Source organism: Sporothrix brasiliensis (genome assembly GCF_000820605.1).
Source record: "Sporothrix brasiliensis 5110 chromosome Unknown Cont20, whole genome shotgun sequence".
Lineage (NCBI taxonomy): Eukaryota > Fungi > Ascomycota > Sordariomycetes > Ophiostomatales > Ophiostomataceae > Sporothrix > Sporothrix brasiliensis.
In genome coordinates this window covers 3,092,051-3,119,849 of record NW_024467139.1, presented here as the reverse complement: position 1 = coordinate 3,119,849, position 27,799 = coordinate 3,092,051, and the positions used below count along the sequence as shown (strand labels likewise).

Below are 27,799 nucleotides of genomic sequence, written 5' to 3'. Positions count from 1 at the left end.
TCATTTGCAATGCCCAAACGAGGGATGCCTGCGAGGATTGTCAGAGCCTCCTTTCCATACTTCGCACGAATACCAATCAAATACAGCGATTCGGCATTGTATATTGTGTTCTCGGTTGCTGTCTTCTCGCCACTGGTGCGCTCGTGCGCCTGTTTAGCTCTTGGCGATGAGCCTCGTGCCCACGATCAAGAGAGCCTTGCCCACAGTGACAAACTTCGTCAACAACAGCCCCTGCCGACGAAGTCGGCATTCGCGTCTTCTGGTCTCCGGCACTAGCTTCCGGAGACGTCATGATAGTTCCTGGCTCGACGAAAAGCGAAATGTCCGCGGGACATTTCAATGCAACAAGGCCATCTTCCACACAGGAAACAGCTTCTCCGGCGCCTTACTTGTGAGGTGAGGCCAAGAGGCCAAACGAGGCTGACGAGAGCTTGCCATAGCCTCCGAGTCGCAGCATCCAGGTTTTTGAGCTTAGTCCGGTTTGTTGATCAGGATCGTGGTCCGCAAGCAGATGTTGTTGTTGGCCCTGGAGTATTTATGTCGCGTTGCTTCAAACAACGCTCGATCGCGGGGTGAGGCTGAAGATGAAATAGATGGGCAGCCGTAGATGTCTGCCCAACTAATCTGCCCAACCATAACGGCGGTCAATGCCCTCATGCAATTGGCCACCGACTGGAGGAGGGCCATATGAAAGCCACAAATCAACTGACGCTGAACCTGAACCTGGCGGCCTTTGCGGTCCTTTCTAAACAATCGCGACACACTGCTTGTCACTGAGAGGGACCGATACCAGATCGCTTCCAGGTGGTTAACAGCAGCATCTTTCCTGCCTTTGCCTTTGTCGAGCTTAATCCCCCATTGCCAGCTTCAATACACCCACGGGGTGACCGAACCTACAGAAGTTTTGTTACGATGTTGAATGTTTGGACAGTTGGACATGTCGGATTAGGCTTGAGGCACCACTCATGCTGTGCTAAGCCACAAACGTGTTCAGCTCTCAGTTGAGCTGTCCGCCGACAACCGATGCCAGGATCATTTAGTGACAAGATAGCAAATGCAAAATACAAAACATACGATGAAAACGAATCAATCGTCAGTTGGGAGGGCCATTGTTTCGGCCGCCGATGTGCTGCCCCGCAATTGTGAGCCTCAAGGCTGCCTTGATCCTTCAGAAAGGCTGTGCACACACGCAGTTATTTCAGTATTTAACGTGCTGCAACCCGCCACCACACACACATTTCCCATAGGAAAGGCGACAAAACTCCCCAATAAGCTTGAAAACGACAGCGACAGCGACAGCGGCAGCGACAGTCTGAAGTTCAAACCTGTGTAAGTGTCACCGGAAGTGCTGAGAATTAGCGTGCGGAACGTGCCGTCAACGTGGGTCCCATACAAAATCAACATTCTCTATTTTCATACTCTCAATTCGAACAGCAAAGCTTGTTCATCTCCATTTGACGGCAAGGATCCAATGCTGATTGTGGACAAAAGTAGGGAGGTATGAGGAGGGGGGATAAGAGCCGAATCTGTGGCTTTAGGGGGAGGGCAGGTCTACGTGCTAGATCACGTGACACTCAGCTCGAAGCCTTATTTGTCTGGCGTAAGTTGAGGGCCTTTCTGCATTTTGATTACCAGGAGAGATGGTATAAATGAAAAGATTCGTAATAAGATCTTTTACTTTGCCACGTCTGATTTCTTTGATAGAAGGCTTGTTTTGCTCCTCGAAACCCCGTTTCGACGTCGTCGCCCACCAGCTATGCATAAGCAGACGGGTGGGTTTTGAGAGGGGTTTTATCGCAGGGATCCACAGGAGATTGGTGAATCAAGGCCAGCATGGACAATCAGCGATACGTACTCCGTACATGTCGGGGCGGGGCGAGAGCATACTTCACGATTGTTTTAGGTTTACACAGGTCACAGGCCGGCTTTTTGGCGGACCACTCTTAGATTTGCAATTTGACTGACCCTCAGTTGATGTGTTAAGTTCGTGAGACTGGCATAGAATATGGAAAAAGGTGTACGGAGTATGCTCTTTCTCCCCATACGGGACTAACAATAATAGGCAGTCAACTTCGGAGTGTGTTGTGGAGCCACGCTTATGTCTCACTCCGACAAAGCTTATTTTACTCCGACGTTTTCACTCCGATAGTCCGAAGCAACGGAGCCTGGAGGGTTATCACAGGATCTTCATAATACCTTTTTCACCGAAACAAATTCAATGATAATGGATCCGCCGTAATTATGACCGACGGTTCCTGATTCAATACCCCAGACGCCAAGATACGGGGAAAGGGTAGTTATCTACAACGTACGGAGTAAAGGGCCACGGTGTGAGAACAGCCCCACTCCGTCAAGCTGATATAAAGGAGACGTCAGTCTAATTTGCATCTGCTTTGTAGTTGTACTCCCATCCCTCCTTGATGCCGTCTGTTCCACCCATAACGTAAAGTGTCATGGCTATCTCACGCATTTTGCTCACCACCGGCTTACTGGCTGCTCTCTCGTCGGCCATGCCGGGCCGAGGGGGTGATGTGCTCGGCTTCGGCACGCCCCAGTCGGTCGGGATGCTGGCCGAGCCGCTGCATACGATGGTGGGCAACCTGACCAATTTCACGCACGCGGCCAACTACGGCTCGCACAGCTACCACGCCGTGCACCCGATCGAGCCCGGCGGCGTGACGATTGTCGGCCGCGACAGCAAGGTGGTCAGCTACTTTGCCATTGGCAAGCGCAACCTGTACGCCGACGTCAACGGCACGCTGCTGCCAGCGCATCTGCAGGAAGACGCGACACTGGATACGGTCTACGACATGGCCAGCCTGACCAAGATGTTTACGACGGTGGCGGCGCTGCGGGCGATGGATGCGGGCCTCATCGCGCTGGACGCCCCAGTGGCGTCCTACGTGCCCGCGTTTGCAGCCAACGACACGGAAAAGGGAAGCGTGACGATCGAGATGCTGATGACGCACACGAGCGGCTTCGACGCGGACCCGTCGCCGGCTCTGTACTCTGGCGCCTACGCGACGCACGCCGACAAGATCGACGCCATCGTCACGCAGCGCCTGCTCAACGCGCCGGGCAGCACGTTTCTCTACTCGGACCTAAACTTTATGAACCTCATGGTCGTGCTCGAGACCGTCACGGGGCGTCCGCTGGACGCCTTGATTGGCGACTACACACGCGAGCTCGGCATGGCCTCGACGTTTTTCAATCGCGGCAACCGCGAGGGCTGGAGCAACTCGTTCTACGGCCGCACTGCCACCCAAGAATTCCAGATCGCCGTGCTCGGCGCCGGCGAGCCGCAGCGCCCGCAGCCCGTCCGCGGCACCGTCCACGACGAGAACGCCTGGGCGCTGGGCGGCGTGTCGGGCCACGCGGGGCTGTTCTCGACCGCCCTCGACACCGCCAAGCTCTGCCAGATGATCTTGAACAACGGCACCTACGGCGGCCGCCGCATCCTCTCGCAGCAGAGCGTCGACCATATTTTCAAGAACTACAACGCATACCTCGGGGATGTCGACGCCGATCATGGCCTCGGCTTCGAGCTCGACCAGTACTACACGGCCGGCCCGCTCGCCAGCCTGCAGACGGCGTCGCACACGGGCTTCACCGGCACCAGCCTGGTCATCGACCGCGCCCACAACGTCTTCTACGTCCACCTCGCCAACCGCGTCCACCCCTCGCGCGCCTGGAGCAGCAACAACATTGTGCGCGAGACCCTGGGCTACTGGGTCGGCGAGTCTCTGGGCCTCGACCTTGCTGTTCCGGAGTAGGAGAGCAGGAGAGTGGGATAGTGGGGGTGAGGTCGGGGAGAGATGCGATATAGTTATGTAGTTGGACTGTTCCTGTTCTTCCCCTTGTAAATTTAATTCTTAATTTAGTTTTATACTCTTGATATGCCTATGCTCATCTCGTCATCCACCCTTCATACGATCTGGCTGAAATAGAAGGCCAAAAACATCATCTCCTCCCTTGCCAATCCCCGGCCGCGCTGCCCGTGGTGTTGGCGCCACCTTCGTTGTTTGCGCCACAACAACTGTGAAGCCGAAGGGGCCCAAAACATGGCTGTTCCAAGGAGCGGAAGTGTCCTTACGCGTTCTGTGTTCTCGACTTATGAATAAGAACCTGTCTACCCACGAGGGTCGCTCAAGCTTTCTCTCTCTCGGGTTTCTACTATAATCTAGCGTTTCCTTTATGTCTACTTTCCCAGTATAACTTTAACCTACCCTAGAAGACGCCAAGGCAACAGCCAGCACGGGGAATTTATTAAACAGTTTATATAGAGAGAATCGAGATCGCGGGTTTCAAAGCAACGGAAACCATTAATAGCCAGCCAGCGTGCTACCCTTCGGAAGCAGCTGTAAGGCGTTCATTTTCTCCTGCCAGATTATACTAACACTAGTAAAATTAAAATTACTAGTATTTTACGGAAATAGAAGAGGTATAACTACCTTATACGATACCTCTTTCTCTTCCTCTTTTATAAAAATACTCTGTTAGGTTTAGTACATGTTGTTAACAGATTTTAGGGAACTGCGACTTTGTAAAGCTGGGTTCTTGGAAATATGTTATTCGGAGAGCTGACCGAGCAACGGCGATAGATTTTCTCCACCATTTGTGTGAGAATTACAAGATCGCTTCCTGGGGCTCATCTTGGGAGTACTTTCGTCAGTACAAGCAACTTTATACTAGTGTCAATGGCCGATAATTAAACAGGAATGGCAGCAAGGAATTAAGGTATGGTCCCGGCTGCTTATTCTAATACGGCAACGTTGTTAACATGTTTTTACAGAAGAGTACAGTGAGCCCGTAACAGGAGCAGAGCATTCCTGGGCGTGCTCGGCTAGCCGACCTCTTCTCTAGCCAGTCGGATGGTCTCGGCCCTGCTGAGCTCACTCAGAGGCGTATTGAGGCTGGCGAGCTTATGGCCACTCTTTGTTAAAAATGCGACACGGAAGAATTGCGCGGTATTCACCAGGAGTCATAAAATGAGGTCTATAGCAAAGAAGAAGAGTCGCCAGACCGGACCCATTCCCTCTTCTTATAGGAAAGACAAAGTGCCCACGCTGTGTTGGTGACGAAAAGCGTGGCAGGCGTTCATATGACGGTGAACCTGAACAAACGAGCTAAAGTCGACCTCAAACTGCAGCGGCATTGTTAGCTGGATTATGCATGGCATGCTTGTACAATAGCCGCACAGAAAGCGACTCTAGAATTTGGGGAAAGACAAAACATACCCCGGTCAAAAGTAGCTTGGACACGTGTTGTAAAGTGAACCAAGACAGGACGCTTCTCCGCTTATCGTATATTTCGTTCAGAAACAGGATCAGCTTCTAGCCGTTGGTTGCCAGTGTGCAAGTTCCTTTCACATTTGGGCAACGAACAGTTGGAGTTGAGTTTACTAGACACGACCCCTGTACAAGTCCCCACTCCACCCTAGTTGTACAGGCAAGAATATCACGTGATAGCGCGTTGCTGGGCCATGCGTCGCAAATCACTCAGAAATCACAACCACAACAACCAATAAACACGTCCAGAAGCCATCACCCTTTACTCCGACCATACAATGACTTCTTCTTCGACAGTGCCTCGGACGACTTACCTTTTCTTTTACACAGGCAGACGTATACGACAATGGACCCGCGCGTGGATTCAATGACGACTGCTCCGACACCGCTGCGACACGGCCGTGTTGGACTAGGTAGCTCGATCATACCTCGAGTTTATTGGCCCGCATTTGGATCGCGTTTTTATCTGTCAAATATTTATTCCCATCATGTCATCAGTTCTGTCATCATGCCCAAAGATATCCATTCCGCCAGCCAACCCAAGAGGGCCCATAACTAGTATAGGCTCCCTGTCACAGTCCCTGTACGTGAAGCGCATCGGTTACTCTAGAACAAAACCACCTCCGTCGAAGTCACCTTCGTCTTCGTTGCCTTCGTCGTGTACAGGGAAGAAGCTGGACGTCGTTGCTGGCCGTGTGGCTGGCTCATCTTCGTACTCGTAACCCTCGGGCAAGAACCCACCGGCAGTCTCGACATCGTCATGGGGCGCCGCCACGCTATCCAGGTCCACCACGCCCCGGTCGTCGCGGTGGCCAAACACCCGGTCGTCCTCCCGCACCTCGCCGTAGTCTTTCTGAATCCGCGCCACGATACGCAGGCCCATCAGCAGCTTGCGCCACAGACTCAGGGCCACGGCACGCTTCTTCTCGTCGGCCTTGCGTGTTCGCTCGGCCTCGTCCTTGACCAGCTCCTCCATCACACGGTCGTGGTGCTCCTCGGCAATCACGACACCCTGGATGACAGGCACGGCCATCCGGTGGCCAAACTCAAAGTCGATGACGGCCTCCGCAAAGTCGATTTGCAGCTTCTTGCACACGCGCATGGCGCCGCGGAAGGGCACGTGCACGGCACCCTTGGGCAACATGTGCTCGGCAAACAGGTCAATGTTGCCGTAGGCATTCTTGGGGATGACACCGTTTTGGATCGGCGGCGGAATAATCCAGTCGGTCTGCTCGTAACTGTACAGACCCTGCAGGACTTTCTCGCCCGACGCAGCCTCAGCCTCGGCAATCTCGCGGCGGCGGTTGATGGTGGCAGCGCGGTAGGGTACGCGTTTCAGCGGCATCTGGCCGTCAACGGGCGCACGCCCTTGTTTGTGCCATGTTTCGGCGCTCTTGACTTGCACGACATCCTTGCGCAGGTACACGTTTTCAGCACCAGCGGCGTCGGCAGTATCGTCGTCGTCGTCGTCATCACCATCGAGGCCTGCATCGTCGTTTTTGCTCTTCTTTTTCCTTGCAGCGCCTTTGCCCTTCTTGCCATTGCGAAACACCTTGACTGGCACAGCGTCGGCCACTAGCGCTTCTTCGCGTTTGAGGTGCCGCTCTAGAACAAACGTTTTAGACTGCTTGTAGTACTGTAGCGTCTCTTCGCCTTCCTTGACCTCTTTCTTCTCCGCCGCTGCGGGCCGCAGGTCCGTGCTATCCTCGGCGTCGTCCACCTCGGTAAGAGGATACTTTGCACTCTGGCCGCGCACATAACCACGCATCACCGACTGCCGGAACCAGTCCAGCATGTCGTAGCGCCGGATCTTGCCGTGCTTGTTGTAGACAGGTATCTTCTCCACGGGGAAGCGCACGCCGCGGGTGCGGCCTGGCAGCATCTGCCGCCGTAGATAACGGACAGTGACGTCTTTGGCGGTGCCGTCTGCCGAGTAACCGACGACGTAGCCCATGACCTGCCGCGCCTTGTCAGCCTTGCCACCGCGGGGTTCGAGGGATTCAATCAGCTCACGGCTTGCGGCGACAATATGCTTGACGAGAGCGTCGACAGGTATGTATTTCTGCGTCACGGGGCTCAGCACCTCCGTCCAGTAGATGGGAAAGTGCAGGTCCTTGTCGAATGCAGGCTTAGGAGCAGCGGGCTTGGTAGGCGTCGTCTTCGCATCGGGAACAAACACGACTGACTCGTTGTCGCTGTTCACCTCGGCCATCTCGAGATCAGAGTCGTCGTCAATCACGATGGGTCCATCCTCTTTGGGGTTTACTTTTGTTTTTGGCCGTCTCGGCGGAGCTTTCGGTCTCGGCTTCTTTGGTGTCGGCGCAGCCGGTGTTGATGCTGATGACGTCGTGGCGACTGGCGCCTCCGACTTCCCATCGACCTTGTCTCCGTCTTCATCCACGTCAGCTTCTTCGAGCTTGGTCCAGCCAAACCCAAGAGGCTGCAGGTTGGCCACCAGCCGCGCTTCCAGTCCCAGCGCCCGCAGTAGCGCTGTGAAGAGTTGTGCGCCAACATCGCGACTTCCCTCTAGACTGGCAGCATGTTTTCGAAAGGCGGCACGATTTCGTATCCGCTCACCGAATCGGAGAGGATTGTTGCCCGCAGTGTCTTTGGCGGCCTTGAGGAAGTCATCAAGACGTTCCAGGGTCATGTAGCCTTTTTTGCGCAGGCCAGGTGCAGTGATGCGGAACTTCTGGCGCCACCAGGATGACAGGGCACGGAGCAGGCGCAACAGCGGATCACCATGGCTCATATCAACCGCGCCGGGTTCCAGCCGCGCCGCTGCGCCGCTCCACTCTCGAGAAGCGGCGCGTGCGCCCTTTCCGCTGCTCCCTTTGCCTTTGCCGACCGTATTGCCCTTTCCCTTGGTCTTGCTGTCACTTTCCGGCACGACCAGCCCCGACTTGAGCCGCCATCGATCGACCTCGTCCCACAGACGCGGCGGGATATGGGACAACAGCAGCCCCTGCACCTCGGGGTCGCACAGCCAGGCGTTGCGTTTCGCGTTGTGCCAGAGCAACGACTGGACATGAACACAGTGGGTGGCGCTGCGCACGAGGCGCTCGATCTTTGTGGGGCCCTTTTTGGCGTCGCCCAGGCCGGTCAGCGAGACACGGGTGTCTTCGATGAGGGTCAGCTCGAGGTCGCCCGAGGCTGCGCCGCCGTTGTTGCCAGTCTCGTCGTGGTCGACAGCCATAGATAGGAACGAGAAGGGTGCTGGCTCGGGCGCAGTGACGTCTTCAAACTCCATGTCCTCATCCTCGTCATCATTGTCGTCGTCGTCATCTGACTTGACGTCCTCCTTCTTGCTCTCCTCAGGCGCCAGCGGCACATCTTCAAAATCGACATCAGACATGTCGGACAGCTCAGAGCTGCTGTCGCTGTCATCGCTTGCTTCGCCATCGTTCTCAAGGCTCTTCAGGTACTGCAGATCCGAAACGCCACTGGCCGAGGCAGGGGACGATCCAACAACATCGAGGTCGTCAAAGAGGGTCGCTTTTCGAGGGACTGCTTTTGAAGCAGACGGCGATGTACTCGGTCGCTTCGCGGCGGCAGAAGTAGTCGCTGTCTTTCTCCTGGCACTTCGGCTGGCCTTCAATGCCAAGCTATCCTCTTCTGGCTTTTCTTTTTTCACCGTCGCTGCTTTCGTCTTCTTCGGCGGCACAGGTGACGGGTGATCATCGCCGCCCGGCCGCTTTCGAGGAGCGCGCGAGGACGACATGGTCGATGTCAACTGGACGCAGTTGCATGTGATGCATTGCGATCAGTGCACAGGCGAGAAAAGGTGTCGTCGGAAACCCTCTTTAGGATTATGTCAGGAAAACGTGGGGGACAAACTGCGAAAGGCGCGGAAGGCGCGAATTGGCGAAGTAACGCTATTGCCCTACCATACTCAACCCGCGACAAGTGCGCCAAATCACGTGTGCCTGGCATTCAAAATCCACTGTAATTTAGCGTCAATCGGCAACAATGGGCGCTAGCTCCAGTGCGACGTAGGGGTCCGCCACGCTGGAAGAACTGCTAATGACAGACACGCTCAGGCAGCTTCCAGAACCATCCGAACGTCCTTTGTAATTAGAATGCGTGGCGCCCCTTGTCCCTCCCGGAGGGGAACGCAACGCCCTGAGTCTTGGCGTCTAGCGTCCCGCCACTTCAGCCTCGTGGGCCTAATGCGCAGGTCCCTGACTTTCACCCGACCGCATATTTACGGCCCAGATGACGAATCCGGCATGCGCCTGAACAGACAGCCACCGCGCAGACGAGTCGCCTTCGTACACCTCCTTAGCCTCTCCTATACTCGGCCAGTATAAGGGAAGAGCGCGCTGTCGCCTTCTCGCCGTCACATTCCCGTCACCATGTCCGGCTCACAACGACCAAACCAAGGCGCATCGTCTTCTTCCGCCGTCTCAACGCCTTCTGCGCTCTCCAGTTCCGAGACCTCCTACGTCAACATGACCGACGTCGACAGCCGCGCGACCGACGTGTCCCTAACGGGCAAGCATTGCCAGTACGAGTACTGTCGGCAGCTCGATTTCCTGCCCTTCTTTTGCCAGTCGTGCCGCAAAACCTTCTGCCTCGACCACCGTACCGAGACCGCCCACCATTGCGCACATGAGGGTGCCTGGGCCGAGCGCCGGCGAAAGGCGCAGCTGGCCCGGCCCTCGGCGGGTGCCGACCGCACGATGCGCGACCTCGTGTCCCAAAAACCGTGCGCGAGCCCGGCCTGCAAAACGGTCGTAGGCACAAGCCTCGTGCCCGGCGTGCACTGCAGCAACTGCAATCGTGATTACTGCTTGAAACACCGACTGCGCGAGGACCACAACTGCGCCAACCTGAAGCCGATTGGCGCGCGACCGTCGGCGGGCGGCTCCACCATGGCGGACTCGGCAGCCAAGGCCAAGTCGGCGCTCGACAAGCTGCGGGCGTGGGGCGCCGCCAAAAAGGAGCAGGCCAACAAGGCGATACCGCGGCCAGCGGCACAACAGTCGGCCGCGGCGCGCATGGCGGCGCTGACCGACCTCAAGAAGACGGCCAAGGGCGACGCTAAGATCCCGGCCGAGAAGCGGCTGTATCTGCACGTTGAGGCAGAGGCGGCGTCGACGCAGGCCAAGCTGCCCAAGGGCAAGTTCTACTACCAGAAAGACTGGGTGGTGGGCCGCGTGCTGGACGCTGCAGCCCGCAACCTGCAGATCGACAACATCAACAACAAAAGCTCCAAGGAAGAGGACAAGCTGCGCATCTTCCATGTGGAGGGCGGCCGGCTGCTCGAGTTCAACGAGCAGGCGGGCAAGGTGCTGGCCAACGGCAACACGATTGTCCTATTGCGCGGCGTTGGGCCACCCCCTGAGCTGATCAACCTCTAAGGGGAGTTTATGCGTTTGGGGAGAACGAGAGGGCGGCAATTGTGATTCTGGCGAGCGTGGCATGTCCTAGGGCACTGGCGTTGGGCATTTATTTGCATTATGTTATGCTTATTATTAGCGGGGTGATCATATCTACATAGCATCATTTGAAACCGAGATTTGTACATTCCTATGTGACTGTGAAATCGTGCGCACGTCTGCAAAGCATATACAAAAAGTGCAAAATAAAATGAGTGAAGAATCCCAAGAACGCTGTTCAAAACCAACACTGGACTGATCCACCCAGCCAAGCTAAACCGAACAAAATCAAACAATTGCCTTCTAACCTGCCCTACAGCTCCTTCTCCTTCAGCTTCTTGTTCAGCTGCTTCTCGCGGCCGATCACAGGCGACTCGCCCACGGCTTGCTGGCCGCCAAACTGGGCGAATGCCTTGTGGAAAACAAACTCGACCGCGTTCTCCACCGGCTTGTCGAACAGCGTCGGCAGGAACGGCACGACGGCCAGGCCCAGACCAATCGGTGCCCACGTGCGGATCGTCTTGTTCTTCATGTCCTTGAGCGCGCGTCCCGAGTACCGCACGACGCTGTGGATGGTGAAGGCGGGAAGGCCCATGCTGGCAATGCTCTGGAAGATGGTGCGCTGGAGCATGACGACGCGGTAGTCCTCGAGAGGCGTGACGACGCCCGGCTGGAGCGCGGGCGGTGGTGTGGCAGTCGAGCTTTGCGCGCCTGCCTTGACCGTACTCCGCACAAACGGGTCCGACACCTCGTCAACGCCGACAAGGCGCTTCTGCCGCTCGGAAAACTCACGGGTCGGGTTCAGCACGCGCTGGTTGTGCAGGTACGCCTTGTAGCCCTCGTAGCTGACGTCGCCCAAGATGTAGGCCCACGAGATGCCGTAGGCGCCGCGCACGAGCAGCGGGTGGGCGACGGGGCGGAACGACTCGCCAATGTCGGAGGTGTAGGCGACGTAGCGGTGGGCCGAGAGCAGAATGGTGCGCAGCCGCGCGGCGTAGGCGGCGTACCGCACTTTGGAGTCGGTCGACTCGGGCACGCTGTGGAGGTCAGTATCAGGAAATAAGGGACAAGGAGACCGCCACAGACGTACTATCCCGAGACCAGCTCGTCGTAAAAATTGTCTTCCTTGTCCTCGTCGTCGACCATCTTTTGCAGCTTGCGCGGGAGGCTCTTGGGGGCCGGTATATTGTCGGTGTCCGCCGCCGTCGAGCTTCCGGCCACCTTACCGGCCGTCTCCGACGGTTTGTCGGGTCCCTTGCCCCAAAACATTATGGTTATACAAGAAATGGGGAGTGTGTCGAAAAAAAAGGTCTGTTTTACCACTGTGGACCGGCACTACCTATGTCGGTCTCGATGGGAGATAGTGTACGAAACGTCCAAAGTACGGCAAAAGACTCGATCGAGGTTGGCTGTCGTCATGCAACGGTAGAAAAAGAGGATAATGTCAGGGCTGTCACGCAGGTTCTTGTTCGTGAATCGTTGTCGTCTCTTTGCAGCGACACTTTTGTTGGTACTATGTTTGTGCTCCGCGATTCCCCTCCTAATTGGCGTCACTGACGTATACTCAGCGCCCGCTAATCCGTAGCTGGTGCTTGGGCCACTCTCAGCGCTAGCACTGTAAGATAGCCATCGGGACGCTGGGCCCACTGGTTCATCACACGTGACTCTTCGCTTTAGTGCATGCCCTTTAATCCGATTCTTTCCAGGCTGGCCGCGTTTTCTCGGAGCTTGCTGCTAGGCCCAAGGCACGGCAAAAACACAAGCGTCTTTTTTCTGCGTCTCCTCTTGATCATTTTTCCCGAGATACTCCTATACGTCGCTCTCAACACTATCACCTCCACCACCACCGCCACCACCACCTCGCGTCACACTCCCCCATCGCAAATATGGTTCAGTCATACACCATTGCCGGCCGCCAGATCGGCTCCCACTACGTTAGTTGGCCCTGAACTGCAAGCTCCTCTCTCTACCGATGGCGCGGGACTCCGGAAAAAGGAAAACGGGAAGCGGAAGACGAAGCGCGAGCACGGCCGCCCGATGTTGACGCCGACCCTCCGCTGTTGCGGCAACATGATGGGGCACTCGACTCGCAGCTCCGCTGTCCCCATTGCGCCCGATGGATTGCGCTCTGCCGACTTGTAGCGATTGACTCCCAGACTAACACCCTCTCGCTAGCTGGCTATTGCCACCCTGTCCACCCTGTTCGGCGGCATCTATGCTGCCACCCGCGGCAGTGGCCAGAAGACCACGGCGACACCCCCCATCAATGCCTCCTCGTCGGATGAGGCGGACTTTATCAAGTCAGTACACGACAACGGCGATGCCTGTTGACGCATTGTTGGCCCCCGGATTGGCTATTTACTAACACACATACCCCCATACACAGGAAGTTCCTCGAGTCTGCCGACGCGGACGAGAAGAAGAACCAGGCGGCGCACTAAAGGAAGCGAGCATGGCGACGATATGGGCATGGATGACAGGGGGCGGAAAGCGACGGTGGGGAGAGATATCAAAACAACACTGACTGCATTGCGTTGTTGAGGGGATTTTACCGGTCCGGGACACCACACCGGCCGGCATGTGTACATTTTGTCGGGTTGAAAAGATAAATTGCCCAAAAGAATTGGACGAAATTGTCGAAAGCAACAGAGCGAAGCGAGTGACAATAAAGGCCACTCTCCAAACTTGGTCGATTGCCAATGGAGCTTCGAGAGAGCCTCTTGAGGCTCAATAAGCTCTCATAAATGAGCAGCGCAGGAACACAGAGGCACTACGTCGGCAACGGCGACACAAGTGTTGCCTGGCGGCATCCTCGACATTATGTTGAAGACGAGCCAATTTTAAAGAGGCTGGCACGTCAGTTTGTACATTGTACACGACAATTGAGGCAATCGGAAGCGGTGCCGTAGTTGACGGCAAGTGCGGCGGCGGCTCCTTCCGATGCTGTGTAGTTTCGGCGCCGGCGTGCTCAGAAACGGGGTCTGGGCGCTAATGGCAAGCGCTACCAGACACATGCCTCTGTCCGGCGTTACGCACGCGAATTAGGCAAGCGCAACCCACCTCATTTCGTATCGGCTGCTGCATCATGGCTATCATGCGCGAATCCTCACATCATCCTCACTTTGCAACCTGTCCCTGCATCCCGCCGCATTTAACCTTGTTCAACCGTCTTCGCCGACGAGAAACAGAAACAACAGAACCATAAACAAAACCCAACAACAGATTTGAAAATCCCGAAAAGCTTCGTCCCTCTCCCTCCCCTCCCTCCTCGTCCGTGTCAGTCTTGCGATCCCGGCACTTTGCTGCTCCGACGATACAGCGCATGCGCTGAGACGAACGTTTTTTTACGCTGCCTTTGCTGTGTTTTCTTTCCTTTGTTTTTTCTCTTCTCATAAGACACATCAGCCTGTTGACCTATCCTGTTTGAATTCGCTTCGTTCCTTGTGGTAGGTATATAACAGCCACGAGCCGAGTTTTCAGCTCAGTTGTCGTACTCTACTTCTCATTTATTGCACTGCCTACCCTTCCTCTGCCCCTACCGATTTATTGGCGGCACATAAACATCAAAACGATGGCAACAATAAACAGCGACATCAAGGTGAACCGAACGCCGATGCAGGTACGCTGCAAACAACTTCATCGCTTCAACGTGACGGGGGCTCAAACTCACGAATATAACAGGCTGTCAATCGACTGTCTATCGGCCGACAAGAATCTCCATTGTAAGACCGAGGGCTGCTCATTTTCTAATCAACGCAAAGAGTCCAAAATCCACAGGACGCACGATCAGTCTTCTCAACATATGCTGACGCTCTGATTTTGCACACGACAGACTGGGAGAAGGACAACCGAGGCCGGCGTTTGACAGTGTGTCATTCAAAAAGTATCACCCCGACTTTGCCACAGTTGTCGGCAAGGATGCACGGCACGCCCTGCTCTTGTCGTCCGCCGAGACCTCCCGCAACGCCTTCTTCCACACGGGATGCGTCCTTGTGCGAGAACCGTCAGCATCAAGTCGTCGCAACAGTGCTGGCAACGGGACCGGAAGTGTCCCGATCGACGACGAGGTCATCTACACCACATCCAACCTGCTCCAGACGTCAAGCAGTTCCCAGTTGCCCGCGATTCTCATTTCTCGCGTGAGCTTGCGTCGCAACAGCGCCGGTGACGTCACGGCGGCTGAATGGACCAAATTGAGGCCCCCTATGGCCATGCCCGCGGGCGCCATTCCGTATCAGATGAAGCCAGCCATTGCACGGCCTAGCAGTGGCGCTGGCGGTCGGGGCAGCAGTGGTGTCCTGTACTGTGCACAGGGCAATCCGGGCCCGGGCACCAGCGGCCTTTTTTATATGCCCACCGGCCGGCCTCCCATCAACCTCCTGTCCAACTACTACGGCCGCGACTTCAACTCCGTGTATGACGTTGTGCAGCACCCAGATGACGGCTCGCTTTGGTTTACGGATCCATGCATCGGCTTCGAACAGGACTTCCGCAAGCGCCCACAGATGCCGTGCCATGTCTACCGCTTCCATCCAGATACAGGTGACCTGCGTGTCGTTGCCGACGGGCTCAACCGACCGGCCGGCATCTGCTTCGGCCCCGATGCCGCCACCGTCTACCTCACGGACGCCGATGCGCTGTACAACAACGGTGGTGGTAGCATACTCGGCAGCAACAGCGGCGCCGATATGCGGCGGGCCGCCACCGTCTATGCTTACGATGTGCTGCGGCGGGGCGGCTCGGACTTTTTGACGAATAAGCGCGTGTTTGCATATGCTCTTCGAGGCACACCACTAGGCATCCGTTGTGACGCGGCAGGCAACGTGTATGCCGGATGTGCCGACGGCGTGGAGGTGTGGAACGCGGGCGGCGTGCTGTTGGGTGTCATCGAGGTGCCCGGCGGCGTGTCGAGTTTTTGCCTGTCCCACGACGGCGAGATGTTCTTGTGCTCCGAGCAGCAGCTGTGGTGGGTGCATCTAAAGCAGACTATGGAATCGGTGCCTCGCTGGGGTGCTGCCCCCGTACCGATGACGGTCGACCCAGATGACAACTTTATATGATTGCGAGGAACCAGGTCGCCGTTGTTTTCTGTACAGTTTGAAGCCATCATACAATGTGCACGAAAAATTGAAGATGAAATACATAGTTGAAGCCCTAACACTTAAAATCCCACGTCTGCAGTACCTGTACCCAGACATCAGGACCAAGACAATCAAAATGTGTACAGCGGTACCCTCCTCCATTTCTAACTTTCAGGTCACCAATCACAGTCATAAAAGGGCCGACTTGGGATGCCAGCCCGGATATCGAGCACGTTGCACTCGGTCTCGCAGGAGAAGGCACCCAACACGAGACGGGACGGCCATGCGAACTGAGACTTCACCCACAGCCGTCGGCAGTGTGCATAAAAATAGGGGGGGGGGGCGTCCTAGTCATCTCGTCTTATTTAATTTATTATCTTTGTTCTTTTGTTCTACCTGTTGCATTTACTCGGCACATGACGGTCTGACGAGGTCGATCAGCGCAGTCTACGGCTCGTGTCCGCAACACAGGAGGGTGACAGTGCAGGGAATGGGGGGGCAAAAGAAACCCAATCAAGATGATAAACAGTATCATCTACTGTCATCTAGATACGCTATGGCTTCTCCTAGCTGCAAATACCCAAATACCCAGTGACTAGAATCTGTCCATTGCCACCGTTGTGAAGAAGATCAGCCATACACATCATTTTATGTTAGTTCCTGCAACTATCTCCACAGTTGTTAGCCAAACGATGACCATTGCTCGCTTGCTCGGAGCTCTATAGTTGGCCGATGACCGAGTCTCGGCCAGTTCAAACGGCCACAAGCAGGAAACCTAGAGGCTACCCGTTCATGATCGTCACTTGAAGGGGCTTTTAAATGCCTTCACCCACTTCATGAAGTTAATGCGTGGACTATCAGTTGTGGATTGAACAGTGCCAGACACAGATGGAGAAAATAAATCGACCGTTTTCGCGCGTCGATACAGCGATGTAGCTGAAAACCAAGCGTATTGGGCGATGCTATGAACTCTTTTTAACCAGTTGGTACATGTATCATACTCCAGAATTTTCCAGGTTTAACAAGCGTGTTTTTTATCGCTCTTTTACCGCATTGCCCCCTTCCCATTTTCGCCAAAGTGTGCGACCCTTTGGTGGCCATATATGCCGTGTTTTGGAGATAATACCCGGCTAACGAGAGAACAAATACGGTGTAGTAATTAAAAGAAAGTAGAGAGGGACCCAACACACTTACCAAGTACTTTGTATGTAGATTTGAGTGTAGGAAAACGGCGCTCCCGTAGACCTATGGATATATCACTCCGTTAGTCCGCAAGTAGTCGACCCGGTTTTCATTTGTAGGGGACCTCGTGTATTTTTCATCATCATATTCAATAGCAAGTCTTCGGCTCCTAAAATATGCCTATTTTATTTTCCAATTTGTCGTGTCAAAAAGGATTCCCGCATAGATGTGTTTTCTTCACAGCTTAACAAAAAATGTTGAATTTGTACGCCATGCTGGGCGTATGCGAAAACAACGACGCCCAATAATTACATACGTCACTCATCCATTGCATGTGCCTTGCTCTGCATCACCTTCTGTCGCCCGTATGTTCGAAACGGTTTGTGAATATTGCCTGCCCCTTGTCACGCCATGTGCAACATTCCATCTGGCCTGAGATGAGGTTATCCCGTCCAGTCTAAATTTGACTTCGCATTTCCGACGAAAATCTGTCACCCCGTTTTTTCTTGCACCGGGCAAGAGAAAGTACGGGGTCGTCCAAGGGGGGCGGCTGAGGACGTCCATGTTCAGAAAACAGGAGTGTCGTGATTTGGATAGATTAATATTTTGGCAATTAAGCCATAGCTCCCCGATGGTTAGGGTTTTGTCGAATAGGTCACCAAACCAAGCGGAAAGGGTGTGCGGTCCAAAACAGGGTGTGGAATTAGTACACGCCGCTGTTTTGAGATTTTGCAGTAAATAAATAAAAGAAAAGAGACACGAGAAATGGAGCTCAGAGATAGAAATTTTGACAAAAGACAATAATACGAGCTGCAGCAAAATAAACACACCCAGTCAGCAGAGTACGGACTATATAATCCCATAAGGGAAACTGACAGAGGACAGACGGCAGCCGCACGCAGCTTCTGAAGCATGCGTAATCGACTCGACATGTGGTGTAATATGGTGATAGCCTCTCACAGAAGAAAAGAAAGAAAGAAATATGGGCCTTCTGTCGCACAACAAGATGCAGTCCTGGAAGAACGAAGTACGACAGAATAACAGAACACAAAAGAAGGACAATAGAAGGCGCCTCCTGTTTCCGGTTGTCTCTTCCTGCTCTTCCCCTGCGTATTGTGTCTTTCTCGTTGTCCCGTTGTGCTACCGTTTCGTCTCCCCTTGGCCCGTGTTCCCCGTGTACGATGCACTCGCCTCCATTGACGCTTTACACCTGTATGGCTTTGCAGGTCGGTATATCCATCTAATTACTTCGTGTCTATATTCCCTACCTACGCTTCCGACCTTATTTTCGTTTTTTTCACTCGTCTGGTGTTTGGCCATGTCGTTTGGCTCCCGGCCGCAATCGTTTTTTGTCGTGAGTGTCGTCTTTATTTCATTTTCGAGTGTGATGTCGCCTTGCTGAGTTTTCATTCACGGCCTCTAGCTTCCTCAAATAATGAAGGAAGGAAGGAAATACCATCTTTGGATAGGTAACCGACTTTGCATCCAATGTAACTGCACTGTGCTGTTTTGTATTTTCCCGGGCGGCACGGACGCTAGAAATACAAATCTCACGTCTAAAACCGTCTCTCTTCGTTATATGCGGTATGTTTCGAGTCCAATCCATGAGATACAGCCACACCCTGGTTCCCGCCGAAAACAATAGCAGGATAGCAGACTTTCCCGGTCGCAAACTCATAACCAAGGCAAAACATGCACAGCCCACTGCACAGTGCACGTAAACAAAAAAGAAATAAAAGCGTTCGGCGAGCAGAATGGTGCAAGGCTACCCTCGGCGCTCTTCACTTCGTACATGTACGGAGACAAACAGGAACGAGCCAGGGTTCTACTCGGCCACAGTCCTGCCTCTCCAGGGGCCATTTGGCGTGAAACACGGCCTGCGCTGGCCATGAACAGCTGTATATTCGGCCCAGCTTGCCACGACATGGGACAGATAGCAACGGCAATCAAGAAACAAAGCTTCGTCGGTTCGTTGTTGTCCTGAAAGGATAAGCAATAAAAAGAAAGAAAACACAGAGCAGGGAGCAAGGGGGTATCGTCCATCTATCGACGTCCACTGGCCATGTGCAAGTGGCACAAGCACCCAGCAAAGCATATGAATGCTCTTTAACCCGAGCTGCAACGGTCGAGCCAGAAACAAAGTCATCCAATTCAGTACCTGCATAAAGCAGGGGTCAACCGCAATACTGCGTTCGGCGTTTTAAGGTTCGGCAGCGGGCAGGAACCTGTGTTGACTGCATGCTGCAGCCGAGGAGGAGCAGAGGAACAGGATTGTAGCGGCCCTCCGATGCGCCGTGCATGGAAGCTATGAGCTTCATCACAGGCGACCTTCAGCAAAGAAAGGAGAGAAGTTAGCAAACATCTCCCACGCGAAAGGCTGTGTGATGTGTTATTGAGTGGTGGGGCAGGACCATCGAAGCCGTTAAATCGCGCTAGACCCTTGTTGCACCTTTCTGTAACGAGTGCTTGTTTCTGGTAGGAACGGTGGACGTTCTTTCCCTAGCTTCCATGGCTCTTTCCTTCTCTCGCTTGCAACCCCAGCCTTCCCAATTTCCTCCCAGGTTTGTCGTTGCCCCACCGCGCGCTTTCCCTTTTACGCTCTTGTCACCTTTTAGTCCTACCCTCACACCACTAATACTAGAACGGTCCCTATCCACCGCGCCACGCCCCACGTTCTTGCCTGTTTCCTCCCAATTCCGCCACCAAACGCGAAAAAAAACTCTGTTAACTTCTTAACCGATCTTTCCTCCCCTTCATGTGCTTTCATTTTCTCTTCTCTTTCCTTCATAGCCCACGATTTGCTTGACGCGCCTGCCCGCCCACACACACCTCGAGCTCGCACAGCCGATAAAAAATAACGGCAGCAGCGAACCACAGACGCAATTGGCAAGCTTCGATAGAGCGATGTCGAATGCGATTTCGCAGCCGCCCCAATGACTGTCACCAAACACCAGCCGACAACGTCAACAGTGTCTATCACGTCCTCTCCCGCGCTTTCTTTCTCCTCCCCACCTTCCACCCGCTGCTCTCTCGCTGCTGGCCTCAGACGAGCATTCTCTGGCCCGTCTCGTCGCCTCCTCCTTGAGCGCGTGCGGTCGCTCTTTCCGTCCCTTTTGCCGTTCGCTCTTTCCATTCGTTTTTGCGAGTAACGCCCCAACGTATACGGAGCATTATCTCTAAAAGCGAGTTTTGCACTCCCCCCCCCCCCTCCCCTCACATCCCACACCCCTACACACCCCATCTTCATCCCCTCACGTCCGCCTCTGTCAGTTCGCCTCACGCCCCCAGTTCCTCTGGCTCTCTGCCGCCTCTCTACGGCCTCTGGTGTTTGCGTGCTTCTGGCGTCCACCATCCGGGCAGCTTCCCGGCTTCTTCAGCAACCGACCCTGCTTCTCTCGCATAGCCAGGGCCACTGTTTTCTCCCACTCCCCGTTCGCTTTTGCTATTCGCTCCTGTTCGTTATTATACCCGACTGTCCTCGATTTTGTCCTTTCGGTTTTTTATTTTATTGTCCTCTTTTATCTCCCTATACGGTACCCGTTGTGTGCTGTTGGAACGGCAAGCTTCCCTATTTGTCTAGCTCTCTAGCCGTCTAGGGCCCTTCTCTGCCTTCCTGGGTTTACTTCCTCTCCCTTCTCACAGACCGCGCACTACACTACACGAGGCGACGCGCATACACAGTCTCCCCCGTTCGCTCCCGCCACAGCCACCACACACATCTAGTCATCGGGCACACCCAAGTCTTTCCACAGACTGGTCCCCTCTTTCGGCTGTCTCGCTCACCTCTCCGGCTCTTCTCACGAACACAGCTTCGTCCGCCCCCAATGTCCGAAGGGGCGGCCGCCGTTGAGGCGCCGGACGCGGCACAGTCACCAAGGTCGGCGGCGGACGCTGCAGCTGCAGCTGTCGCCACGGTCATTGCAGCTGCCAACGCTGCCAGCGAAAGAGACAAGGCCAGCAGTGCGGGCGACAACAGCAAGACCGATGCAAGCATACCGGCGGACCATGAGATGGTGGACGCTGTTGATACCCAGCTGAAGTATGGAGACGACGGCAATGTCAACAACGAGGAGAGCCAACATGACCACGAAAATAACAACAACGACAGCAACAACGAGAAAGACAACAACGCAGAACACAGCATAAGCAGCGCGACGAATGTTTCCATACAACCTCCACCACCACCACCACCACCACCAACTTCGTCCGCAACATCAACGCCGCAAAAGGAGCGCCACTCCCTCACCCTCGACCAGCGCCGTGCACTTCGCAGCTGGGCCAATGCCCAGCTAACGCGCCCTTCGCACAAGCAATGTATAGAGTGGTTCCAGAACCAATACCACCAGACAATATCGCAGTCCACCGTGTCGCACAGCTTGTCACCCAAGTACGCCCGACTCGATGGCGAGCCTTCGCTGTCCGGCAGCCGCTTGCGTTTTGGCAACTGGCCCGAGGTTGAGAAGCTGGTCTTGTTGTGGTACCAACAGATGGCGCACTCCGGCCGCCACCCCACGAACGAGGAGCTCGGCGAGAAGGCCAAGAGCATCTTCTCCCAGTTGCCGCGCCATCGCGGCGACGAGCCACCCGAGTTCTCTCCAGGATGGATCCACCGCTTCAAGAAGCGATACGGCCTACTCATCAAGCGTCAGCGACGCCAGTCGGGTAGTATCGGCGCCACGGGTGGCTCATCCGACGACCCTGCCAATGACATCCCCTACCTGGTCGAGGTCGTGCCGCGGTACATGAACGGCATCACGACTACCACGAACCCTGTTGCGATCCGCGAGACTATCATCCACTCTTTGGGCATAGAGCCGTCTATTGCCACCTGCACACGGGTCCGTGACGAAATTGCCCGTTACAATGCGGACGTTGCCGCAGGGGAAGCATCTGCTCTCGCTCTTGGCAACGCAACTTCCGAGTCGCATACCAACGCCGCCACGGCGGCCGCCGCCGCCGCTGCCGTCGCAGCAGCAGCCGCTGCTGCAGCAAATGCTGCAACACGAAACGCGGGCGCGCTGTCCACCGACACGCAACAGAGCGGTTATCATGAAAACGGTGGTGGCGGCTCCGTGTATCACCCACATCCTGACGAGGACCCAGAGATTGTGCTTCAAAATGCGCTGCGCCAGTTGCAAGAGAAGGAGGATGCTGAGGCAGCGGCAGCCGAAGCGTTAGCTGCAGCTGCTCAGCAACAGCCACCAGCCACACCTTCACAGTCTGCGCTGGGCTTGGCCGCGTCATCACCGGCCGTGGGCGATGCAGGTGCCTCAACAGAGGACAACGCCCCACGGAGGTGTCCGTTCTGCGTGAACAACCGGATGCTGCGAACGATCAAAGAGGCCGTTGATCATATAGCGACACATGTCGTCATGTGAAGGCCGGAAAAAAAAAACAGAGGAGGGCGCATTGGAGAGGACGAGGAAGAGAAGGATACGAACGACCCACGAGTCGTGTGTTGAGATATTTGCGCGATCTTTCATGGCACAATTTGGTAAAGCGAAATGGTTTACAGGAAACGGGGAAGAGAGAAAAGACTGAAAGGAATCGAGGATTCTTTCTTCACTAAAGAGCAATCTTTGGGGGTTTTCTATTTTGTGCTTTTATTTGTCTGTATTCGTTTATACTCACCTCGCATATTTTCTATCGGCTTCTCTTGTTTTCTTCTCCCATTCTTCTACGGCGGTTGGCCAACAGAACTTGGAACTGTTTTCTATTTTTCCTACTTCCCCCCCTTTTCGTTGTGGCATGCATTCGTCAATGTTTATATCGTCTCTACGCTTCATTTTCAAGTTTGTATCTTTTTGTTTCGTCAAAGCAGCCCTGGTTCGGCCATTGTTGACTTTCTCTTTAGTTAGCACCTTTATTTTTATTGTTTAATTTATTACACCTTCCATTCTGTGCAGTGTCATCTCAACATGGTCGAATGATGAAGGTCGCACTCTGTCATTTTTGGTCTAATGCGACGTATCTTTACCTATATTTCGTGCGTAATTGTATAGATAATTTGCTTTTATCTATACCGTTCTATTTTACTTTGCTTTGAAATGCGTACTTTTTTTTTGGAATATATTGATTTGTTTAAATGAATGGGCATTAAAGCCTGAGAAAGAGGTGAGTAAGAGAAAACTGAAACCACCACTGGCTCTAGATTGTGAAATACGATAAAAGGTAAACTAAGTAGATTGGTGAAAGTACGACCTACAACAATATTTAAACCAGAAAACAGGTAACCCGGCGTACGACCATGGTAGCAGACGAGATGCTTCATGTCAGACTTAACACTTGACTCCCGGCCTTGAGAAATAAATAAACGAACAAAATGATTGACATACTGGAAAGGCACGCAGGGTAATAAAGAAATTCCACAACCCGGTGAAAGCGAAAAAAAAAAAAAAAAAAAAAAAAAGGAAAAACGGATAACGTCGCACCGCTTACATTGCACCGAAAGACGCCATCTCCAAAGAAGAAGAACAAGAGAGGAGGTCGAGAAGAGAACAGACAGAAAATAGAAGACATGATACGGTTGACGAGCTTCAAATCGCAACGTTGTGGTCCTTGTTCTTGTTACCCCTTCACCCCTTTTGCCTCACGGCGCAGCAAATTCTTTTTTTGGTAACCCAGCACAAAAAACAAATACGGCAAGTAAATCGACAAAACGAAAGAGAGACGGAGCAGCAAGAGCATAGAGACCATAAAATTCAAATTTCTCCAGAAATGGGACAACGAAAAAAAAAAGGAGAATGTATATATAGAAAATGTAGGAAAGGAAAACTAAAAACCCTGCGACGTCATGAGCGTGAGAACAAAAGGCCCCCCCAAGGATAGCAGAACAAAGAAAGGGTAAAAAGGACCATCAAAGTTGAAAAGTGGGTAACGTGGAGCGGCAAAAATGAAAAGCCACAAGTAGAAGTTTTAAAATGGGGATCTTAGAAAAAAGAAAACGAAATGATATGAAAGAGCAAAAAACGAGAAGCAACAACGTCTTGTCTCATGAAATCTCGACATAAACAAGCAGCTTTTCGTTTCGCCGCATTGCCTGTGCCAAGTCGCCATTGCTAATCATAGCAGGCTTCTCACCAGACGAGTCGTCCTTGTAGTAGAGCTGCATCTGGTCGGCCACGGAAATCTTGAGTCGGTCGCGGATCTTGTCGCACAGGTCGCGGAACTGGATGTCCGACGGAACGCGGATCGCAATGAGCTCGTTGTTGAAACTGAGCTTGATCTTGATCGCCTGCGCCGCCTGTTGGTTAACGCCTGGGGAAAGGGACGACTGCGAGGGCTGGGACAGCGAGGATGCTTGGCGGGCCATAGCCGGTTGCTGCTGGCCAGCATATGCGCCGTTTCCGTTCATGTTGGCGGCACCGGCAAGGTCCGTCGTGGACGGCTGCGAGCCGTTTAGGACATGCTGCTCGTCGTCGGCCACCGGGTCGATTTCGTAGTCACCTTGGCGGGGGTTGAAGAACTGCTTAACCAGCTCGCACCGGGCGATGTACGGGGGCTGCGCCAGCAGGTTCTTGACGTAAGCGTCGAGGTTGTGTAGGCGACCTTCGGTGATGGCGTCGGTGACGTAGTTGACGGGGCCTGGCATGTACGGTAGCGTGCGCTTCTTTGTGCCGCCGTTGCCAGCCTCGACAGGAAACTCTCTGAGCAGAGCAATCTGAAAGTCGTAAAAGTCTTCGTAGTAGCGCGACAGCTCCCAATGCCGACCATCTTCGAGCGCAGCCTCGATGACGAACCAGTACTTCTCCTCGGCATAGCAGTATCGTGGGATATGGGCGGAGAGTGGTGCAAACAGCTGTGACGCTGTGCTCTTGCCGTTGTATCCTGTCTGGGGCTGTGCCTGTGCTTGAGTTTGTGCTTGCGACTGTGGTTGCTGCTGCTGCATCTGCATGTTCTGTTGCGTGTTCCGCTGTGAGTTGTAACCGGGGGTTGCTTGTGGCTGCTTGGGGTGTTAGTATGTCGTAAATGTGGAACAAGTGGTCCAGAACGGAGACTGTGGGGAAAGAGAGAAAAACTTACGTATCCATTTTGGCTGATACGACCACCGGCCTGACTGCCTTGCTGCAGACTCATTCTTTCCATGCCTTGCGCAATGCCCTGTTCGCCACCACTTCCGCCAACCTCGAACTTGCCAAGTGTGATGCTGCTGTTCTTGTAGTCGGCCGCCATCTTCTTCCATTCTTCCACCTTGGGGATGCCTGCTCGACGGACTGCGTCTTGGGGGTTGGGAACGGGAGTATTCGAGGCCATATCACGAATTTCCACAAAAGACACCGGAATCAGACCCGGGCCACCCAGGCGCCCAATGGGCTTCGCAACAAACCACTCGGGGTTGGACTGGGCGATGACGATGATGGCTTCGCCAGCCTTCGCTTCCAGTTCGTCTGCCCTCTCGGCCTGGAAGTCGTACATGACAATGCCGTAGACCATGGGGCTGTTCTTACCGAGAGCCGATTCTCGGTTGCCGGCTTGGCCGGGTGCAGGGGCCATGCCGGGAGCAGGTGGTGGAGCGGCCATGGAGGATGAGCTGCCGGTACCAGCCGTGCCAGGAGCGGAAGACTCTGCGTAGCCGGAGTCGTGGTCGGGGTTCTTGCCGGGCACTTGACCTGAACGGCTGGAGTCAGACTGCGCGCTGTCTCTCTCGGTACGGCCGAGAGACTGGAAAAATGCGACAGGAACTAGGCCACGGGCATCGGGCAGCGCTGGATTGCAAGCCTCGTACCAATCTGGATCATTCTCGCGGCCGATGACGTGGAAGAAATCGCCGCGTGAGAAGCTGAGCTCCTGGGCAGACTGTGCCTCGTAGTCGTAGAGGGCACGAATAACCTAAAGGTACCGTATTAGTGGCGATCATCAATAGGAAACGGGGGTAGGAGAGGGGTGTACACACCTTCTTCGGGGGAACAATAGCAACTGCAGACTTTGGTGCGATTGGGTTGTGAGGCTTGGCATCCTTCTCGCCCTTGATTGACCTCCGTAAGGCCTGTAAACCGGACATGAGAGTTAGTTGAGTTCTTTTGTAGTCATAAAATAGCATTATGAGTGACAACGAGAGGCCACAGCCAGGTATTATAGTCGCAAAGCTGCCCCAGCTTCGTGTTGCGCGGCGGGGCATCGACGAAACTTGATACGAGCGCAGAGCGTGGGTGGAAATGCACGACCAGGAAAACATAAGAGTGCCCAGCTTAGGCATCGCTCTTCCCAGCATTCAGAGATTCGCATGTTGACATTTGTCGGTCCGCACAAGCAAACTTTACGACGCACCTTCATGATTTCTGATTTGGGATCGTGGTTTGTTAACAAGCTCGGCCGCTGGTCGAGTCGACAACGTGGTAGTTTGCTTTCGTTGCAGCAGCTTGTTGAATGGCAAGGCTGCTGCTCGAATGTGTGATTTGTGCGAGATCTGCGCAAATGTATTGGCTTGGCAGGCTTCACAGGAGAAGTGACGAGAGACTAAGTTTAGCGGTTGCGAATGGTGTGCGCGTGAACCGACAGCGAGATCGTGCAGCGATGAGGATCTAAGCCGCGCGGGTGTGATGAAGAAGATGACGAACGAGTGGGCAACGAGCAACGGCAAATAAAGACGTGTGTAGGTTACGCCGACTCCGTTGGCTTTCACAGTCGAAGAGGCAAAAGGCGTGCACGACTTGTGACGTGTTGAAGAAGTGCGATGAAAGTCTGCTGGTGTTTACTCTGACCCAACGACACACACCGTGCTTTTCGAACGGGTGTCAAGTCGCGTCCGGGGATGCTGTATTCAAGCAGGGCGCAATGCGACAAGAGGCTTTTTGGGAAGATGACGCTTATCCTCTGGTGTTGGTGGCTGCGCGTCGCTGCGAGACAAGACACTGCGCGGTATTAAATACGTTGTTGAGGACGAATTCTTCAAGGCGCAAGCGATGTGGGTGAAATGAGCGAAATGACGAAAATTGCCGTTGGCTTCGCCTGTTTGCTGTCGGGACGTCTGATAAGAAGCCGTTTGTCGATACGGGTTGTTCCTTGAGAAAAATCGTTTGGCGGGACTCGTTTAAGTCTCGGAGAATGGTGAACGACGACTGGCAACACAACACGGGAGGAGGTAAAGCGGGTCAGCAGGAGAGCGCGGGAGGATGAAGAGTTGCAGCATAAAAACGGCTCGCGGTCGCTGCAGATGCGGCTCGTTCAAGGATCGAAGTCGTTTGTCGCGTCCGGCGGCGGCGCAAGGTGCGTGCAGCGTTCGTTTGATCGAAATGCGAAAGAAGCCACGAGAACGGCGGCAGTCGTTTGGAGGGGAGAAGAAGTCGGGAGGAAGAGAGGAGGGACGGGACGGGGGAGGAGGTTGTGAAAAGAAGAGGAGGGCGAAGAAGCGATAGATTGAAGAGACTTAATCGGCGGAAGAGAAGAAACGAGGGGGAAGCGGGTGCGCTCTTGGGACTTGGGCGATCGGGGGGAAAGCGCCAATATGGGAAGGAGCGTCCAGAACCAGAGGCCTAACGAGTAGGAAGAATAGCAAGAGCAGCAGTGTTGTGTGCGCGCCGGCTGATGGGGAAGGAGGGGACTGGAGGGGAAGACTAGGACAAGGAAGGAACGCGGGACCCCTGTCATCGACAACAGAAAGGGCAGGAACGACTTGTCAAAGGTGGAAAGAAAGGGGCGTGGGAAAGGGAGGAAGGGACAAGGATCGGGTTGGGTCGTCAAAAGGGTAAGGGCGGGAGGGCGGATTCACAGAGGCACAGAGGCTAGAGCGGTTTTCTGCGTAGTTTTCGTCCCTATTTTGGTGGGGCGTACGGAGTACAGAAACTGGTGGGTGATTTGTGGGCTCTGTGGGCTTTGTAGTCTTTGCGCTGTCGACTGTGGAAGACCCCTGTCTGCACATCGCCGCCTG

The 27,799-nt window shown here is 54.3% G+C and overlaps 8 protein-coding genes across 8 annotated transcripts; 5 read left to right on the top strand and 3 right to left on the bottom strand.

Annotated features, from left to right (window-relative positions):
* Positions 1–2,510: 2,510 nt before the first annotated feature.
* On the top strand, positions 2,511–3,773 carry SPBR_07358 (beta-lactamase; the record flags this gene model as incomplete). Its single annotated transcript, XM_040765612.1, has 1 exon — positions 2,511–3,773. One exon carries the CDS (start codon positions 2,511–2,513, stop codon positions 3,771–3,773), a length of 1,263 nt encoding a protein of 420 aa, XP_040616853.1.
* A 2,116-nt stretch (positions 3,774–5,889) lies between these two features.
* SPBR_06517 (xeroderma pigmentosum group C-complementing protein) lies at positions 5,890–9,009 on the bottom strand (the record flags this gene model as incomplete). Its single annotated transcript, XM_040764773.1, has 1 exon — positions 5,890–9,009. One exon carries the CDS (start codon positions 9,007–9,009, stop codon positions 5,890–5,892), a length of 3,120 nt encoding a protein of 1,039 aa, XP_040616852.1.
* Positions 9,010–9,643: 634 nt separating this feature from the next.
* Positions 9,644–10,651, top strand: SPBR_07589 (AN1-like Zinc finger family protein; the record flags this gene model as incomplete). The annotated part of the gene is made up of 1 exon (XM_040765843.1): positions 9,644–10,651. The coding sequence occupies one exon, from the start codon at positions 9,644–9,646 to the stop codon at positions 10,649–10,651; it is 1,008 nt and encodes a 335-aa protein (XP_040616851.1).
* Positions 10,652–10,982: 331 nt separating this feature from the next.
* Positions 10,983–11,938, bottom strand: SPBR_07632 (uncharacterized protein; the record flags this gene model as incomplete). The annotated part of the gene is made up of 2 exons (XM_040765886.1): positions 10,983–11,706; positions 11,760–11,938. 2 exons carry the CDS (start codon positions 11,936–11,938, stop codon positions 10,983–10,985), a joined length of 903 nt encoding a protein of 300 aa, XP_040616850.1.
* Positions 11,939–12,555: 617 nt separating this feature from the next.
* Positions 12,556–13,110, top strand: SPBR_07908 (uncharacterized protein; the record flags this gene model as incomplete). The annotated part of the gene is made up of 3 exons (XM_040766162.1): positions 12,556–12,603; positions 12,845–12,969; positions 13,056–13,110. The coding sequence occupies 3 exons, from the start codon at positions 12,556–12,558 to the stop codon at positions 13,108–13,110; spliced, it is 228 nt and encodes a 75-aa protein (XP_040616849.1).
* Positions 13,111–14,240: 1,130 nt separating this feature from the next.
* SPBR_07183 (gluconolactonase) lies at positions 14,241–15,729 on the top strand (the record flags this gene model as incomplete). The annotated part of the gene is made up of 2 exons (XM_040765437.1): positions 14,241–14,288; positions 14,554–15,729. 2 exons carry the CDS (start codon positions 14,241–14,243, stop codon positions 15,727–15,729), a joined length of 1,224 nt encoding a protein of 407 aa, XP_040616848.1.
* Positions 15,730–20,756: 5,027 nt separating this feature from the next.
* SPBR_07136 (uncharacterized protein) lies at positions 20,757–22,310 on the top strand (the record flags this gene model as incomplete). Its single annotated transcript, XM_040765390.1, has 1 exon — positions 20,757–22,310. The coding sequence occupies one exon, from the start codon at positions 20,757–20,759 to the stop codon at positions 22,308–22,310; it is 1,554 nt and encodes a 517-aa protein (XP_040616847.1).
* Positions 22,311–23,923: 1,613 nt separating this feature from the next.
* Positions 23,924–25,933, bottom strand: SPBR_06864 (bud emergence protein 1; the record flags this gene model as incomplete). Its single annotated transcript, XM_040765120.1, has 3 exons — positions 23,924–24,874; positions 24,955–25,761; positions 25,826–25,933. The coding sequence occupies 3 exons, from the start codon at positions 25,931–25,933 to the stop codon at positions 23,924–23,926; spliced, it is 1,866 nt and encodes a 621-aa protein (XP_040616846.1).
* Positions 25,934–27,799: the final 1,866 nt, after the last annotated feature.